Source organism: Hypomesus nipponensis, chromosome 9, assembly GCF_054491055.1.
Source record: "Hypomesus nipponensis isolate SF chromosome 9, ASM5449105v1, whole genome shotgun sequence".
NCBI classification, from domain to species: Eukaryota; Metazoa; Chordata; class Actinopteri; order Osmeriformes; family Osmeridae; genus Hypomesus; species Hypomesus nipponensis.
In genome coordinates this window covers 26,308,373-26,327,640 of record NC_140369.1, presented here as the reverse complement: position 1 = coordinate 26,327,640, position 19,268 = coordinate 26,308,373, and the positions used below count along the sequence as shown (strand labels likewise).

The 19,268-nt window shown below is 42.7% G+C and overlaps 1 protein-coding gene and 1 long non-coding RNA gene across 6 annotated transcripts; both read right to left on the bottom strand.

Annotated features, from left to right (window-relative positions):
* Positions 1-989: 989 nt before the first annotated feature.
* On the bottom strand, positions 990-6,725 carry LOC146274028 (protein NLRC3-like). The gene is made up of 8 exons (XM_084705241.1): positions 6,435-6,725; positions 5,828-5,886; positions 5,588-5,704; positions 4,814-4,930; positions 3,788-3,851; positions 3,449-3,677; positions 1,339-3,151; positions 990-1,191 (listed from the first exon to the last, which is right to left on the bottom strand). The coding sequence occupies exons 1-8, from the start codon at positions 6,723-6,725 to the stop codon at positions 990-992; spliced, it is 2,892 nt and encodes a 963-aa protein (XP_084561367.1).
* Positions 6,726-13,480: 6,755 nt separating this feature from the next.
* Positions 13,481-15,062, bottom strand: LOC146274027 (uncharacterized). 5 transcript variants are annotated; one of them, XR_014766521.1, is made up of 6 exons: positions 14,995-15,062; positions 14,611-14,661; positions 14,429-14,491; positions 13,984-14,161; positions 13,788-13,890; positions 13,481-13,594 (listed from the first exon to the last, which is right to left on the bottom strand). It is a non-coding gene; the product is annotated as an uncharacterized LOC146274027 (long non-coding RNA). The 5 variants fall into 5 exon arrangements; XR_014766524.1 differs by having other exon boundaries at positions 13,481-13,585; XR_014766523.1 differs by having other exon boundaries at positions 14,429-14,499; positions 14,995-15,040.
* Positions 15,063-19,268: the final 4,206 nt, after the last annotated feature.

Sequence of the window (19,268 nt, the reverse complement as noted above, 5' to 3'; positions counted from 1 at the left end):
AGCTTCTGTCCATAGTTTACTGCACTACACTATATATCCTGCACTCCACTGTATATCCTGCACTACACTGTATATCCTGCACTACACTGTATATCCTGTACTTACTGTTATTGCACTTCTGGTTCGTTGCCTTGTACCTGTACTTGTGTAATGACAAAGTTGAATCTAATCTAATGACACCACAGAACCAAAAAGAGTTTACAATAACGTCCAAAAGAAAACACACCATGTGTAATTATGAGACGCTCACTGAGGGACTAGGCCTACATAAAACCTTTACAGGCATTTAGAAAGAAAACATAAAAAAACGTTTGCAAGCTGCCCCTGTACCAAAACTCTTCAGAACTCTTCTCTTCCCCCATTACACAAAGAGATTTGGCAAGTATTAGCTATGTAACACGCTGTATGTTTCAGAGCGTTAGTTTCAGTTGCTTGGCAGATTTTGTTTGTGATAACTAGCCAAGCCACCCAAAGCTAACTTAACTTGCGCCTCTAAGAAAATAACAAATATTAAAATAATATTTTAAAAGCTGCATTGCCTGGCCAAGCACACCGCACTACTTTAAGAGTGCTAATTACAGTTACAGATCAAATCTAACTTTGTACCTAGTCAAACCCTACTGCTTGTGTGTTGAGTGTTCTGGTCTTGACTCTGTATCACCCTGCCTTGGTCTTGGACTTGACTCGGTATCGCCCAGTCTTGGTCTTAGTCTTGACCCGGTCTCAACCCCTCAAAGTCTTGGTCTTGTCTCGGTCTCGATACACCTTGGTCTGGGTTTAGGTGGTCTTGACTACAACACTGTCCCCTGGTCCTGACCTCCTGCCTGGCCTGACTCTGAACCTGCCTGCTGCCCTGTACCTGACTGACTCTGCCTTGTGGATTACAACCCTTGACTGCCCTGACTATTCATTGGCCGGACCCCTTGTACCATTAATAGACCACAAACTTACGACCAGTGTGTGATTCAGTGCGTGGTGTGAGATTGTAACTATACTTGTGTCATGTTGAACAGGAATACAGACCTCAGTGTCTCCAGCTTGCAGAGTGGATTCCCCAGTCCAGCAGAGAGCAGCTTCATGCCTGAATCCCCCAGGTTGTTGTTACTCAAGTCCAGCTCTGTCAGATCTGAGGAGGGGAGAGCTGAGGCCAGCGCTTCACAGCACCGTTCTGAGAGGTTACAGTCATTCAGCCTACATGACATAAGGAGAACATGAGACATCATCAGACATCATCAGAGTCATGTTTTGTATTACAGGAACATATGATAATCAAACACTATCACAATATGTGTCCTGTTGTAATATTATCTTTAAAAAAAAATAAAGCCTTATACATACAGAGCAGTTTTGGAGTCTTTGACCACTGGCAGCAGTCTCAGAAGACCTTCCTCTGATCTGGAGTATTTCTTCAGGTCAAACACGTCCATCTTCTCTTCTGAAGTCAGCAACACAAAGACCAGAGCTGACCACTGTGTAGATGAGAGCTTCTTCTCACTGGAGAGACTTCCTGAGCTCAGGTAGTGTTGGATCTCCTCCACCAGAGAATGGTCATTCAGTTCATTCAGACAGTGGAACAGATTCATGCATCTCTCTGCAGAGGGATCCTCTCTGATCTTCTCCTTGATGTACTTGACTGTTTTCTCATGGCTCTGTGTGTTGCTTCTTGTCTGAGTCAGTAGGCCTCGTAAGTCAGTCTGATTGGACTCCATTGAGAGGCCCAGGAGGAAGCGGAGGAAAAGGTCCAGCTGTCCATTCTTACTCTGCAAGGCCTTGTCCACAGCACTCTTGTAGAATCGGACTTCTGGTTTCTCTCTGAAAAGAGTCAACAGTTTGTTGGAACTGGAAGCTGATGGAGTCTCAGACATCAGATTCTCATTGTTGTTGATGAATGAGAGAAACACAAACACAGCAGCCAGAAACTCCTGAAAGCTCAGATGGACAAAGCAGAACACCTTCTCCTGGAAGACTTTACCATCCTGTCTGAAGATCTGTGTGAACACTCCTGAGTGCACTGAGGCATCACAGACATCAATGCCACACTCTGTCAGGTCTTTCTCATAGAAAATCAGGTTGCCTTTCTCCAGCTGGTGGAAGGCCAGTTTTCCCAGTGACAGAATACTCTGAATGCTCTCTTCATCCCAGTGTGGATCGGTCTCAGTTTTCCCAGCATACTTCACCTTCTTCTGTTTGGTCTGTAACACCAGGAAGGTTGTGTACATCTCAGTCAGGGTCTTGGGCATCTTCTCTTTCTTCTCTGTTCTCAGCATGTGTTCAAGGACTGTAACAGTAATCCAAGAGAAGACTGGTATGTGGCACATGATGTAGAGGATCCTTGATGTCTTGATGTGTGAGATGATTCTCCTGGCCAGGATCTCATCGCTGCATCTCTTCATGATGTACTCATCCTTCTGTGGGTCATTGAACCCTCGTACCTCTGTCACCAGGTCAACATACTCAGAAGGGATCTGATTGGCTGCTGCAGGTCGAGTGGTGATCCAGATGAGAGCAGAGGGAAGCAGGTTTCCTCTGATCAGGTTGGTCAGCAGCACATCCACTGAGGTGGACTCTGTGACATCACGCCAGCTCTTGTTCTTTTTGAAGGCTAAGGGCAGTCGACACTCATCCAGACCGTCAAAGACAAACAGAACTTTGTACTTGTCGTAGATGGAGATTCCTGATTCTCTGGTTTCTGAGAAGAAGTGATGGACAAGTTCCATCAGACTGATCTCCTCTCCGGCCAACAAATTCAGCTCTCGAAATGGCAGAGGAAAGATGAACTGGATTTCCTGATTGGCTAGTCCCTCAGCCCAGTCCGTGATGAACTTCTGCACTGAGACAGTTTTTCCGATGCCAGCAACTCCTTTTGTCAGAACAATTCTGATGGGTGTGTCTTGTCCAGCTGAGGGTTTAAAGATGTTGTTGCATGTGATGGCTGTTTCTGGTCTTGCTGATTTCCTGGATGCTGTCTCAATCTGTCTCACCTCATGTTCTTTATTGATCTCTCCACGCTCACCCTCTGTGATGTAGAGATCTGTGTAGATCTTATTGAGAAGAGTTGGGTTTCCTTGTTTAGCTATGCCCTCAAACACAGTTTCAAACTTCTTCTTTAGTTCAGATTTGAGTTTCTGTCGACAAATCTCAGCATGCTCATCTAAACAAAAAACAACACATGTTAAGTGTGTGTTTTTGTTAAACGTAGTTTTGATTATTTGCAGAGTATGAACTGACAAAGTGTCCTCTACATTCAATTCAAAACATTTTTCTTTTCAAATCTATGATAATTTATCAAGTGCACAATAATGAAACAGCTTAGAACACATACATTGTACAAGGTCATAGGAAGATCTACACATCATTGGGCTACTCTGAATCTTATAACTTTCTTTATCTATTACCTTCATCATGTATTATTAATCGGTGAACTAAGACTAAATATGGAGTCTGTTACTTTTCTCCAGAGTGTCAGCCAGCTCCTTCTGGTTCATGTTCCTCAGGACGTGCAGTGTGATCTTCAGAGCTCCCTCTCTGGCACTGCTCTCCTGCTTCTGATATTCAGGGTCCACCACTTCCTGGTCCTCCCTCTGACTCTCTAAGCCTTCTGGGAAATCTGAACTCAGAATCCTCTTCATCCTCTTCAGCTCTTCCTTCACAAACTTGATAACAGTCTCCTCAAGCACCTGAAACAGAGAGGGAAGATATCAGATGAACCAGGAACTCTATACACAGTAGAACAATATGATTACAATGATTCTGTCTTGTTTGTACTTTAGATGAACACAAAACTCACTGTGAATATGGAGGACAAGTCCTCATGGTGACTCTGGTGTGACTCAGACTTCTCCTGTTGATCTCTGAGGACAAGAGATGACATAACTTAACCACATGAACCACATGTACAAGGGCTGATCATCTACTAAAGAGTGTATCATACATAAGCATGAGTGGTAAAATGAGCTGTATCCAGTCATGCATACACACAGACTCCTCCACCCAGGAGTTGAAGACCTTCTGGTCTCAACCAGTCTAAGTGGGCTGAGCCCCGCCCGGTCTGTGCTCATACCAGGCCTGGTACCTGCAGGGCACTGACTCTCATGCTGCCTGTGTGTGTGTGTGTGTGTGTGTGTGTGTGTGTGTGTGTGTGTAGGGAGGTTATTGTTGTCAAACCTTCTCTAGAGCTGCTCTCTTATTTGTATGTAAAGCTATTAAAACAAAATTACATTACAATAAAAGTATAAGGTAGTCTCTACTGAATTAGAGAGAGCAGCTTTGAATAACATGTCTGGACCGACATGGAATGACCTAATGGTAGTATGGTATGGCTTGCATAACTGCATTAGTTTCAGGGTAGTTTGTTGTGGTTGTGTTGTGGTTGTGTATATGTTAATGTCAGGTAAAGTTCAACATTAAAGCAGCACAGTGGACTGGTAGGTTGTGGTCCTGTCTCTCACTGATCAAACACAACAAGGAGGTCAAAGGTGTTGATGTGTCTGATGGTGGTCTAGTGGTTAAACCATAGATCCATAAAGAGAAGACCAACTCCACATGTTGATGAAATAATATTAAATAACAGCTCCCTCTCACTGTGTAGCTCTACCTCATGGTCTGAACATCAGCCAGGCTTTGAGTTCTGACTTTGTTTAGCAGAAATGTCACATGATGATCCTGAATCTAATGATGACGTTATACTTATTTATTGTGTGTTGTCAATGACTGTGTGTGGCCTACCTACCTGTATACACTATACACAGACGGTTCTTCACATCATGTCACCTTCATCACATAACACTGAACACCAGCAGAGGTCAGTACATACCCTTCCTCATTAGAAGGTCCTCCTCCATCACTGAACATGATAGGTTGATCCATAGACCTGTCACTCTTCATGGACACACAGCTGGGTACAGGTGAGGCTGGTCTCTGCTGTCTCATCCTGTCAACAAACACAACAAAGTGTCTTACAAACATAAATCACTAAAGTAGACACCAGATATATCATACTGTCCAACATGTGTTGCTGTAGTCATTCATCAGTAGGGTCAGAACCAGGCTTGAATGTTGCTGGTCAACAGGAATGAGAGTCAGACAGGCAGGTTTCCAGACCTGTTGTTACTCTGTATCTCTCACTGTGAACCTTTACCACATGGTCTGTATGTCAGCCAGGCTGGCAGTCAGCAGCTCTAACCCTGTGTTTTAGTAGGGATGTGATGAGGGATACTTTAGTATCTACAGTCAGCAGCTCTAACCCTGTGTTTTAGTAGGGATGTGATGAGGGATACTTTAGTATCTACAGTCAGCAGCTCTAACCCTGTGTTTTAGTAGAGATGTGATGAGGGGTACTTTAGTATCTACAGTCAGCAGATCTAACCCTGTGTTTTAGTAGGGATGTGATGAGGGATACTTTAGTATCTACAGTCAGCAGCTCTAACCCTGTGTTTTAGTAGGGATGTGATGAGGGATACTTTAGTATCTACAGTCAGCAGCTCTAACTCTGTTTTAGGTTAACCAGCAGAGGTCAGTACACACACAGTACCAGCACACAACCTATATAACAGCTTAACATTGAACACCAGCAGAGGTCAGTACATACCCTTCCTCATTAGAAGGTCCTCCTCCATCACTGAACATGATAGGTAGATCCATAGACTTGTCACTCTTCATGGACACACAGCTGGGTACAGGTGAGGCTGGTCTCTGCTGGATTGGGCTTCAACACAACAGAGACAGACCTTCAGTCTCTCATTTATTCTGACTAATGATGATGTCATAATATCACTGCTGAGCTCTGAGATGGAGAACAGTCATGAACAGGTCTGGATTCTCATCTTACCTCTTAGCTTTGGTGTCCATGTCATGTTCCCCAGAGAGACTAGTTTTAGCGACAGCTCTCTGAAACACAGTAACGATTCATAAATTAATAATAATTGATAATAGGGAGACGGGCAACTTGTCACAGGATCAAGTTGGAATACTGCTGTCAGACTGTGGTTTGGTGTCAAAAGTTCAGAAAAGTATGTATCTTTGTCATCAGAGGCTATCTACACTGGATGATGCAGTCTAGAGTCATGACATCCAAACACTCAAACACTATTGTCAATATTTTAGGATTACCTAACAATGCATTTGAAAATCAAATACCAGTGCATATTAAGTGACATGGATTAAACCTCAGTCAGAGTCACATGATGACACTGTGTCAGGTGTTAACCACTGTCCTTGTACACATGCTGCCTGTGTTGTTTCAGGGAGGATCTGTACAGCAGGTTTCAGGACAGTGTGTCATCCTTTAAAACAGTTCAATGTCCACTGCTGTAACACACCACATTTATAAACTAATGATGCTTCTAAATCTCTGTGAATGAGTGTTTCTGGTATTTCACCGTCCCCCCATGTTGTTCTACATTCAGTACGACCCTGTTCACCACACTGAAACCCACCTGTGGTGTCTTGTGTTGTCGTCTTGTCTCAGGGACTCTGGTGGTCTCTGGTCTGGGGGGGTGAGCATGGTACAGTGGGAACCTGCTGGGAAGTTCCCTGACACACCTGGGGTGGACGTAGAAGGGCTCGGTCCTCTCATCCTTGCAGACACGCCACAATCTAGCGCTGGTCTTCTCCAGGAGGAGGTAATGTTCACTAGGTTTGATGGAGTTGATGCTGCCATTGCTGTCTATGTACTGATACGGAAACTCCACTAGAACCACACCTTTGCTGCGCCTCTCAAAGCTCATTGCTTCAACTACAACCCTGGAGCCACGCCTACTCCAAGGGAAGGGGGTTGACCTACAGGTGCAGGCTGGGAAGGGTGAGGGGCATGGTTCAGACTCAAGAGCAGTCTTCCTAGGGAGGGAAAAGAAAACATTGCTTAACTGTACATATTAAAACCCACTAACACACAGGCATGTAGACACTATCGCAAGTACCGTGAAAGAAAGGCAAAATAAGGGCAAAATGTTGCTGCAGCTTTTGCCTAAAGCAAACCCCCACCCCTAGTAGCTTCCAGCTTGAAGGAAAGGCCCTGATGAATGCATTTTAATATCTAAAACTTCTTCTCCAATAGTTTTTTTATGTTCTCAAACCTGGCTCAATATAAATACTTTTTTTCACAGAGGAATTTTTGCGGTAACACAGAATTTTAGTTTAGGACTAGGCTTAATACATGTCTGGGAAATTGTATCGTAGAGTTACACCACTAGGAAACTGATAGGGACCAAGAATGTACCTAAAGAAGGAGAACTTTATGTCCACTATAGTCCAGAGTGATCAGTCAAGCATCCTAGGCCTCCTAAGACATGATCCTGAACCAAATAGACAGGTCATTCTCTCTCTCTGTCCCTTTCAGCCAGAACAGTGATGATCCTGACTGAACCATACAGACAGGTCATTGCACAGCTCTCTGTCTCTGTCTCTCTCTCTCTCTCTTTCTCTCTCTCTCTCTCTCTCTCTTGTTTGTTCCTACCCTCTCAGCTCTCTGGCAGCAAACGTAGTAACTAAATGACATCTTCTGTGTTGCCAACCTCTGTGTTCTGTGTAAACTATGTAATGAATGAGGAAACACCTGTAGTTTAGCCCAGGCAGCACCAGCAGTTATGGATCCCATAACAAAGTACTGGGTACCTGGTTACTTTGGGATTTGAAATAGTAACTTTGCTATGGGTATATTTCTAGGTAAGATATACTGGTAACACTTTACAATAAGGGTGCATGAATTATCATTCATTAATGCATTAACTAATGCATGAATCATCATCAGTTAATACATAACTCAGAAAGTACTTAATGATGCACTGATCATGAACACATCATTTGGTAATAGGTAGTCACATATGATTTATTATTAATTAAATCTGGAATCATGTATCAATTCCTATTGACATTAACACATTAACTGATAGGAGAGTTAACTACTTTAGTTAATCGTGCGAACTATGACTGTTAGTTAACTGTGTGAACCAAAACCCTGAGTTAACAGGGTAATTCATGTGTTAATTTCTACAATGGCGGTATCCATGGATTGAGACGGTAATTAATCATTTGTTAATAGTAATGTGCCTCCTCAAGTAAAGTCACAACATGATTTACATTCACTAATCATTAACTAATTATTCACTCGACAAATACTTACTGTTTTTTCAGAGAGACAACTTTTAAATAAACTCTATTATGAGTTGGAATCCTGCATTACAGTCTTAATAACTTTTTGACGAATGGATGACTACCATGCCGTTTGCAAAACGTTTTATTTCACTCGAACAACACATACAAGGCCACCTTTCTAAGAAGAAGTCCACTCGATATATCGACCAGATCTTCCGTAGAAAATGTCTGGCTGCAACAGATCCTGGATTCTGGACCGATTCATGACGGTGAACTTCTATCTTCGAATGTTAACTTTCCACTATCCCCTAAGCTCAGCATTATACATCAACTTGAAAAAGGTGAAAGCTAACAGAGAATAATTAAGCATTTGAATGGTAAAGGCAAACTACGTGGAGCTGACTGACCTCACTCATACAAACTTAGCAATGTTTTTTTTACCCATTATTTAGACCTAGGCTAGCTAGTCAGCCAGCTGACAGGCTCTTCTACGCTGCCAGTACTATAAACTAAACCTTACCTGTTAGGCCCTCTGAAACAAAACCTGTTTCTAGGCTAAACTGAACCCTATGCTGACAGTGCTAGCTAGTTACATCTACTGTCTGGAGGTACTCAAAATGAAATATAGAAATATATATTTTCATTGCCACATTAATCATGATGACATTTTGTATTTAACAATAATTCTTCAAGATGTCATGTTCCTGTCACTCAGCACCCTCCCCCTCTCTATCCCCACTGTAGAGTCTAGTTTAATTCTAATCTATCTGGTTTGACCCATTTCTACATTCCAGTCTTGTGCTGCTACAGGACTCTGTAGAAACCATGTCATGGATGAGGAAATGCAGTTTCACTTACGCTCCCAGTAGGAATGATGGGTGTTGGGTGGAGTTGGGAGTCTCCTGAAGAATGATGGGTAAATACGACGTGAATCTGAACACATTATTAAAAAAAACTCTGCAAGTCTGATGTCCAATCACCCCTAATCATTCCAGAAACATGACTTGTCACCCTGTAACATGATCAGCACTGTACTGTGTTCTGTACTCCTCTCTCTGCCCTGTCTCTGATCACCTGCCCTGCCAGAACCCTCCTCTCTCTGCCCTGTCTCTGATCACCTGCCCTGCCAGAACCCTCCTCTCTCTGCCCTGTCTCTGATCACCTGCCCTCCCAGAACCCTCCTCTCTCTGTCCTGTCTCTGATCACCTGCCCTGCCAGAACCCTCCTCTCTCTGTCCTGTCTCTGATCACCTGCCCTGCCAGAACCCTCCTCTCTCTGTCCTGTCTCTGATCACCTGCCCTGCCAGAACCCTCCTCTCTCTGCCCTGTCTCTGATCACCTGCCCTGCCAGAACCCTCCTCTCTCTGTCCTGTCTCTGATCAGGGTCTTTCTCATGCTCAGGATACTCTTGCACAGTGCAAATGAAACATTCACCAATGTACAGAGGAGCACATGGAACAGGTTTACACTAGATGGTGTATTGAATGAAGGTTTATGTCATCATAGGTTGTCATAGGCTAGCCATCTCTTTGACCCACAATCAAAAGCTGTTACCACTAGCTCCTCAGTCTATAGAGGACCAAAGCACTCTAAATATGATATACAAATATAATATTCTTTAAACCCTTAATGACACATACAGTGTTGTTATCATATATCCTAGTCTGTCTCCTTCCCTGGACACTGATAACTGATTTAAGCAATAAGCCCCAAGAGGCCGTGGTTTACGCTGATTTTAGAACAGGTAAGGGGAGTTGTTAGGCACGACGCGAAGCGGAGTGCCAAAAACCCCCGTACCTGTTCTAAAATAAGCGTAAACCACGGACTCGCGGGGCTTATTGCTTTTCTAAAACTGTTACTACAAATATTTGATATGGTTTCATCAATAAAAACAATTAAAAACAAAATAGTTTAATAATAAACCGTCATTCTTCCGCTACTACAAAGTATAGTTCCTACATAAATCGTTGCCACGCAACAGCCAGATGGACATCTTTGCCGTCTTTTTGGGGTGTGCTTTCCTTCGGCTAGCACAAACCATTGTTATCTCACATATATATTTATTATTTTTATTTTTATTTATTTTTGCCCCCCTAAGGCTCAGTCAATATTTGGACTACATAGACAACGTCGATGTCAAAAGGTTCGTCTTGCTAGCGATTGAGTTGCTTGTATTTGGATTTACGTTCCGTTGCACAGTTTAGGAGGTTACAACGTTTTTGTGGGGACAAAGTGCCTTTTGTCGACAAAGGGTAACCTGTGCTAGCTACGTCACCACGTCAACACACGTCAGCAACGACGCATGGATACAACATAATAGAGACTTTCTAGCTCGCAAATTGGAGCTTGGATTAGGAGTGAAAAATACCACCCCCAAAAAATCACAACCATTTGGCTTTATAGAGAAAGCGATTTTGAGTGTAACTGCAATCTCGCATTTTTTATTTAGGTCGTGACAGTCTTTGAAATTTGAGCGAGTGCAGGTTGCCCGTGAGACCGCCTCGGCTTTTAGGCGGCAGCCATGCTACTAGGAAGCGTCATAGTAGTATTTTTTGTAGCTAATTTTATAGTTCAATTTTACACGAAAAAAACTGAAAGAGGGAAATGTTATGGCGATATGACTATTGTGAAAACAGCCAGGTGGTGAGATTTTAATATAGATGTAGCTGTAAAAACGTTAATTTGTTTGCTACGTGAGAGCCTGTCAGCCTCCATTGACAATTGCGGCAGCAACAGTGTTGACACTCAGTCAACTGTCGATCTGCGCCTGGTGAGTATTTTCTTAATTTCGTAGCTACCAGGGTCAATTATACATCTAAATGGACAGCAGTGTTTTAAAAATATTAGATTAGCCACACTGGCAGTGTAGTACTAGCTACAGTACTGTCTTCAATGCCACAGCTATACTGCCGTGCAAAGGCCAAAGGGAAAAGACCGTAACTTGAATTTAGTCTAAACAGATTTTTTTTCATTTTCGGAACAGTTAAGGTCTGCTTTATCATGTGACCAAATATCTTAAATGAACTCGTCTGTTTTTCAGAGAAAATAAGGTTGTCTTCACCGTAACTTCCAAAAGCCTGCTTTGGCTTTAGAAATCCAATGCAGAATGCCGTAACATCAGTTACGGTTCTTTGCCTTTGTTTTGCGGCACTCAAAAACGTTCAAATGGAGTTACGGTTTCAATTGAACTAATACGTAACCTAGCAACAATAAACACATCTAGCATTAGCCCAGCCTACTCGCTGGCATTCAACACCAAACATCCCAAACATGAGTCGTTTGTAAGTATTATGGTGCGTGTCCACTGCAGCGACGCGAATCGCTTGCCATCGCTTGCCTTCCCACAGTTCACCACGCTCGGGGGCGTTTCAAACAGATTCATGTAGAATGTAGTTCTCTAAAGTCACTGTTGTAGTTGTCATGGCCAAGTGTGCAGACTTGGGTTTACATAGTTGCAACATCGATCAAAATACAACTTGTATACAAAATACAAAACTGTTTAATAGACATACAGGTTGACATGTGTAAAAAAACGTTTGACTATATTCCTCAGTCTCTGCTAATCTGCCGATACGATAGGGAGTTCCAGCCCGGCTAGCTAGCTAGTTAGCACAGAACGAAGTTACGTAATGTGACTAAACTGAATTTGAAAGTACAAGCACCCACAACTTCGGCAAACCTTGCGCCATGCATCGTTTTTTTGTATTAACATCTCTGTACGAATACAGATATGTATGGAACAGGACTGGGTAAGCAGCCACACAAACGATTAGTTTCTCCTCCAGCTTGAAACCTAGAAAGCTAGAAATGTTTACCATGGTTGCTACGTTACGAGAAACAAGAAAACACTCCGATTGGCCATCGCTAGCGAAAATCGCTCCTCATTAGCATAAAGTTGAGAAAATCTCAACTCTAATCGCTTGAATCGCGTCGCGTCGCTACCCACAATGCACCACGCAAGCGATTCGCCTGGCTCCATAGAAAATGAATGGAAAACATGTTGTCGCTGGCATCGCGTCGCTGCAGTGGACACGCACTTAAGTATCTTACCCTGGCAGTTAAATCAAAAACACTCTTGTCTTGTGAGTCTTGTGACAGGTATCCACGTGTATGTTACATTGGCTTATAAAATACAGAGTTTGTATCGTGATAAGCAACTAAGTGAGCGAAGAAACGGAAGTTACTGTATTTTGCCTTGGCATGACCACTTACGATAGACTATAGTATACTACTGTAACTTCAAAATAGGGGTCAAAAGTGCAGTTTAAGATCAACAATTTAAAAAAATTCTAATTTAGATAATGTGTAATCACTAAAACATCAAACTGCTAGATTTCCAGTGTCCTACCTAAAATACATGTGGCAGGACAACTACTTTGAAAGTGCAAAAACTTTGAAGTCGTTTTTCTCAGTTCTACACTTCGGCGAGTTACGGTCTTTTGCTCAATGCTCAAAGTCTATAAAGTTCAACGTCTTTGGCGAACTATTTCTCTGCTGATCAACATTACGAATGGTAACAAATACATTGTAAAAAGACACACTGTGTTAAGTTACTGCCTGTATTAGGCTACTGCCCGATGAACGATACTGTGCAGTGGACGCACTCATTCTGGTGTCTGTGAATGGCACGTTCACTCTTTTTAATTTTGTTTAATAAGGTGCCAGATTTCTAGAGACTTCCAGGCTAAAAACACACCGTTAACAGTCTTGTGTCCAGGGTTACCCAACCTGTCAATTGCTGCGTGTGCTCTCTTTCTTTCTTCTAATGTCTACCCAGCTAACACAGTTACGTTGCCCTTACGTTGCCGCAACGTCACTCGTTGACCAAACATACGTTGCCGCAACGTCTTTGGCGACGTTGCGGGACCGTGCATCTGTGGGGCGCCAGTAGGTTGCCGCAACGTCATCTTGTGACGTTGCCAGTCCGTAACCGCAACGTTGTGGCAACGTTATTTTCCAACGTTGCCAGTCCGTAACAGCAACCTCCTAGCAACGTAACTTTCCGACGTTGCCAGTCCGTAACCGCGACGTCGTCGCAACGTTATTTTCCGACGTTGCCAGTCGGTAACCGCGACCTCCTTGCAACGTTGTTTTGTGACGTTGCCAGTCTGTAACCGCGACCTCCTAGCAACGTTATTTTCCGACGTTGCCAGTCCGTAACCGCAACCTCCTACCAACGTAATTTTCCGACGTTGCCAGTCCGTAACTGCGACGTTAATTAGTAACCTATATTTCTCAGTTCTTTTGCGTATATTGGGGCGGTTCATATGCAGACCTCTTTTGCCCCAAATGCTACTTGTTCTTGTATAATAGGCTACATAGCCAACTTCAGGAGGACTATGTTTGTGTGGTGTGTTGCCTAACTCAAGCTAATCATAAACAAGGCAGCATTTCCATGTAACATTCAGTCATTTTATTTCAAACAAAGTGCCAGTGAATACAGTGAATGAAACAGTGAATGAACATCTTCTGCCAGTCCCCGCTACAGGTCCTGTCTGTTGGCCCTGACAATGAAGCACAAAATAAGTTAGAGTCCTATCAACATAATTGCACGTACGAAAGGGGCTATACAAGTCATTAAAAAAAATCACATCTAGAATAATATACATCATCAAAAAAATATTATGGGATTCTAGTTTTTGGTCACATAGTCATGTGAAAGGTTGGATTGGGAAGCTGCCATCATCATTCATTCACCTGGCTTGTTTTGAATGGGCTGCCGGGGCGTGTTTGAGTGTCTACGCTGTGAGGAGCTCCACAGCCTTCTCTCCTAGTCCTGTCTTCCACTTCATCACAGAATCTGCAATTAGAAGTCATGAACTTATTGTTAGCACCAATTTGAACGTTGAACACTACGTGTAAGCCATAGTTCACAACATCTCAAAACACCTACCACTCTTTCGGAACTCCAGCACCTTAAGGCGCTCCTCAAGGTCTTGGGGTACAGCCTGTGTTTGGGCCACCTGTAGGTCCATCACTGGCACCTCTTCAGCATGTTTGCCCTGTCGTCGCCTGAATAGGAGAGCCTCTCGCTGGTTCTCCTCCAATGTCTCCATCTTCTGGAACATAACCTGTAATGTGTGTCAGTAAAGACAAGTAAAACAAGTTTACAAGAGTTAACATGATTGGCATACACTGTGGTTCTTCTAGATTAGCTGTAACATTGATGTAAATAACACATGTTACCTTGAATGGCTGTATACAAAGCATTTGTAAGACAACATTTGTTGTTTTGACAAATATGTATCCCCCTGCCACAATCAGAACAACTTAAGTATGCCTTACAATGAGTTGGCAATGCTATTGAGAAGCTTTGAGTGTCTTATATTTGCACTTGCCTGGCTGCCAGCTGTTTTCCTGGACCCCATATGGGTTCTCCTCTACCAGACCAGAGTTGACACCTAGGAGTCTGGTGATGCAAAAGTTTTAAGTCATGCTTTTGCTTCAAAACATAGCCTTTAAGGTTGCCATGGTTCATACAATTATTGTCACTGTTAAAAACGGTCATTCATTACTTTACCATAATTTCCCAGGGACACAGTGCTAGGCCGTGTGACGGTGGTAGGATACTCTGTACAGAAATGAAAGTGGAATGTAGTTTAAGTACATAGTATTAGCATTTTGATATAAATATAAAAGGATCAGCATCGCACATGTGTGATCGTTCGAAAGCAGGGCCCCACACAGCGTAGCGTCGCACATGTGTGATTCTGAACATTACAACCTACTATTTTCCAACAATGTGACAAATGCTATACTATAGCCTATAGTATGGCTTCAAAATTTACAATTAGTAGGCTAACAAGTAACACTAGCAGGTTGGAGCATTGCTACGAGTATTATGCTAGGTTGCTATACGGAAGCTAATAACAGCTACCTAGCTGCCGTTTTGGAAAAAACTCACTCGTGGAAGCGTCGGAAAAACTCACGCATCTTAAGGTCAAAACGAATAAACTTATCCAAAAACAGATGGCATGTACAAATTGGAAGAATTAGTGACATGATACTTTTATAGACGCCATTGCTGTGCCGACTGATCAAAACGTGATCAGCCACGCGCTAGCTCCAGTCTTCCAGGGCTAAATAAACTATTTTCGGACAAGGTTTTTTCTAGTTCTGAACGTTTATTTTACTGATTCTTTTGTGGGTGATTTGTGAGACGCTAAACTTTGAATGTATTTTCAGTATTTAACTTTCTGGAGGGTTTAGCATAACTCTACAGTACATTATACTAGCTGTACTACTAGCTAGTAGCTAGCGAAATCCTAACGTAAACAATGTTAATCTGAAACAGATAACCAGGCTTAATAGCCTAAATTTCAAACCTATACGTAATAGCATCCTCCATCCGATTTCAGAAAATATGTTTATATATTTAAATCTATTTCTGTAAAGAAACTCACCTTTGAAGTAGCTAATTTCCAGTTGAAATCCATGCGTTCAGTTGCAAACTCTTCTCTGAAATCCCAGTTTCAGAGATACGTTGAAATGGGCATGCGCAAAGTTGTTGCTCTGGGGAAGACTGAGCAAACCTAGGTTTGCTAAGGAAGAATTTTAATATTCTGTGATGACTCATGTCTTTGGAAATACAACTTGAGAATCGCTTGCCTTTTGGTCACATTTAACAATTTTGTATTACAAAATTATTGCAGCTCAGATTTGCATTGTGTGTCATACAGCTTTGGTGTGCTGGACAAAGAATGTTTGCTTAATCATGTTACACATCACACATTGATTGCTTTTTTACATGTATAGAATGAAATACTTATATTTTAATATAGGCCTATGGCTAAGAATATAAGAATTATATTCAAAATTCAGTCTTATTTATTAAAGCTATGTTCCTGCATATGAAAAAAAATTGATGACCATGCTGGGGCTGAGCTGCACATGAATTACATACATTGTCTACATTTATACGTGCTGGGTGCTACATTTAATATTGTGTGATTGAAATTCATGTAGACTATGGCTAAATTACAAAAGTGTCTGAGAGCAATCCAGTGTGATCTCTCCATGATAAACCACTGCACTCGAGATCCGTTGTCCTGCGACCAAAGAGCAATTCCCATGGTACCAAAATGAATGTATCCAACCGACCAAGGTACAATGTCGCGGCAACGTTGCCCACGGACCTAGAAATGACGTTACCAGCCGACCAAGGTAGGACGTTGCCGCAACGTTGTCCATGGGACCAAAAAATAACGTAACCAGCCGACCAAGGTACAACGACGCGGCAACGTTGCCCACGGACCTAAAAATGACGTTACCAGCCGACCAAGGTACGACGTCGCGACAACGTTGCCCACGGACCTCAAAATGACGTTACCAGCCGACCTAGGTACGACGTCGCGGCAACGTTGCCCACGGACCTAAAAATAACGTAACCAGCCGACCAAGGTACGAAGTCGCGGCAACGTTGCCCACGGACCTAAAAATGACGTTACCAGCCGACCAAGGGACGACGTCGCGGCAACGTTGCCCACAGGTCTAAAAATAACGTAACCAGCCGACCAAGGTACGACGTCGTAGCAACGTTGTCCATGGGACCAACTGGCAACATTACCTTTATAACGTTGCCACAACGTTGCCACGACGTTGCCAGAAGGTAACGTCGCGGGTTACCAACTGAGCACCTACTGGCAACGTTGCCGCAACGTCATGTGTTAGCTGGGTATGCATGGCAAGTGTGTAACGCCGAATTGCGTAGAGGCAGAGAGCGGTATTGCAGACGGCAGCCTCATATTGAAAAAAAGAACTGAACTAACCTAGTTCATTATTTGGAGCTTTGAACTTGAACATTTGAACATTTTGAATTATGAACTATGAACTGAACTAGTTCATGAAGAAAGTGAACTTTCCCAACACTGCTTATTACAATACACATTGTGAATTGATTGGTGAATGTTTGATTTTATTTTTGTACATGCTAGCTTAACGTTTAGCCTATCTAGCTTTTCCAACAACATCCTGCACATTGTTTTCAATATCTAACCTGGCTGCTGCCTTATGCCTATACGTGCATTTAATGATGTTTAATAGCCATGTCTAAATGCTTTCAATAGGCTATACCAGACAGTAAACGTTAGCCTACCCTGGTGGCTGAGTTTCACTCATTGCTGTTGGGCTGGGGGTCAGACGTAGCGTCCTCTTGAACACCTTGCTACAAATCCAAATGAAGATAATTTTGCCAGCTTTGCCACCCTTTAATCCTGCTCTTTGCGTTTGTGCCGCTTCCTGCAGCCACTTTTGTGTTTTTGAAAGAAGGGCATGGTGGGGTAGCCTACTTACCGCAATTACTCAACACGCAATGCAACACAACATGGCAAACAATCACAACGTGTGGGTGGGCTATAGAATCGTTGACAACATATTACCCAGACAATATTACTTCATAAAAACGAGATTCGTTTTATTCTGCAAAAGGCAAATGAGGCCAAATGAATTATTTGCTGTTGTTAAGACTGATTATTGTTAAAATGTTTATTGGGCAGATAAGAATAACCATAATTGAGAAATGTTTGCGAATTGATCGGACTGGATCATATGTTAACCTTTCTGTGATTTACGCGGAGCGAGGGGCCCAGTCAGTTCTTCAGGTAGAGTTCTCACTTGAGATCGAGGATGGGCCCCCTTTCGCCACGGGCCCTAGTGCAGCTGCACTCCCTGCACTCCCTATAGTTACGCCACTGGCCGTGTAATAAGCGGGATAATGTATAGAACTCCGGTCATTATCGGGGAAATAAGCCCCTTCATGGCGAAACAAAACTGGAGAAAACTCTGCTTCGCGTCGTGCCTAACAACTCCCCTTACCTGTTCTAAAATCAGCGCACGGCCTCTTGGGGCTTATTGCTTAATTATCCCCTACAAAATAAACGTTCTAATTTCCTGCGCTTTCAAACAGTCAGTGGAGAGTGGATAGCAACGGCAGCTAGCTTGCCTCTAGGAAACTGCTTTTGAATTAGCCATGTCCCCCTAAATTAATATCGAACTTATTTACGTTTTGGGAGGCTTATTTTCAGTTAGCAGACGGTACTATTTGAATCGCAATTCCATCTGAAATACTGCCAGTGACAACGTTGTTACAGTAGCTTGTTTCAAAGGGTGTTCTTAATGAATTATGCAACATGAGTAGGATAAATGCTTGAAAATATCACTAGAAGGGAAAACGGACCCACCTGCATCTGAAGCAAGCAAGCACACCCTACAATTTCCCCAGATATTGTACCCTCTCTAGTTCTATTTGAAATATTCGATGCGCAGTAATATGGAATGTTAAAGAATGTTGAGGACAACCTGTGAGGTTCTGCTGGATTTTACAACGGCATGGAATGCGATATAGCCAATCACAATCAAGGATGGGAACAACCAGTTTTAGAAAACACAGTACATCCTCTTCCGGTTGATCAGCACAGGTGGGAGGTCCTTAACCACTGACTGACATTGTTGCCAACACACAATAGCCTATGATAACATTTACAGACACAATAGACATGTTTAACAAACATGGAATCATGTTATATTGTAGCCTAGGATCTATTCTGATAAACAAACACATGTCCAGTATTTGAAAGGGTAAGCCATCAGACCAGGAATACAGATGCTAATTTACTTAATCATAACCTGTCCTGGACTGACAGTAAATCCTTCACTCTCCAACATGTGAATAAACACCTTCTACTGACCTTTATAAAAGTCTGGTTTCACCATCAGCCTCCTCTCTGTGTTCCATCTGGTTCTGTGTGTGTCTGACAGTAATGCTGACAGTCTGATCACCTGGAGTGCTGCCTTGTACTCATCTGATCCCAACAGTAAACACTGATCTTACTGCTGTTGGTATTGTTACTGTTCATGGAACATACATGTTGGAATGTTTTACACCCACATACACTTCCTGTTTGGACCAGTTGATCCTGTTTGGAGTCTCATTACTGGAACTTTCTTCTGTAAGGGTGCATGCATGCCCAAACAGGATGGGAGAAAGGAAGAACTTCACTTATTGTGAACTTGATGCTGCCAGCAGTAATAATGGGTGTTGCCAAGATGTGTTGGTCCCATGACCTATTAGAATTATGGGTGAATATACAGTAATTATTACTGCCAACAAACATGGAAAAAGATTGTTTTAGTTTAAGCTCTACTTAGGGTGGTGTACATTTTTCAAGTGTCATTACTAGA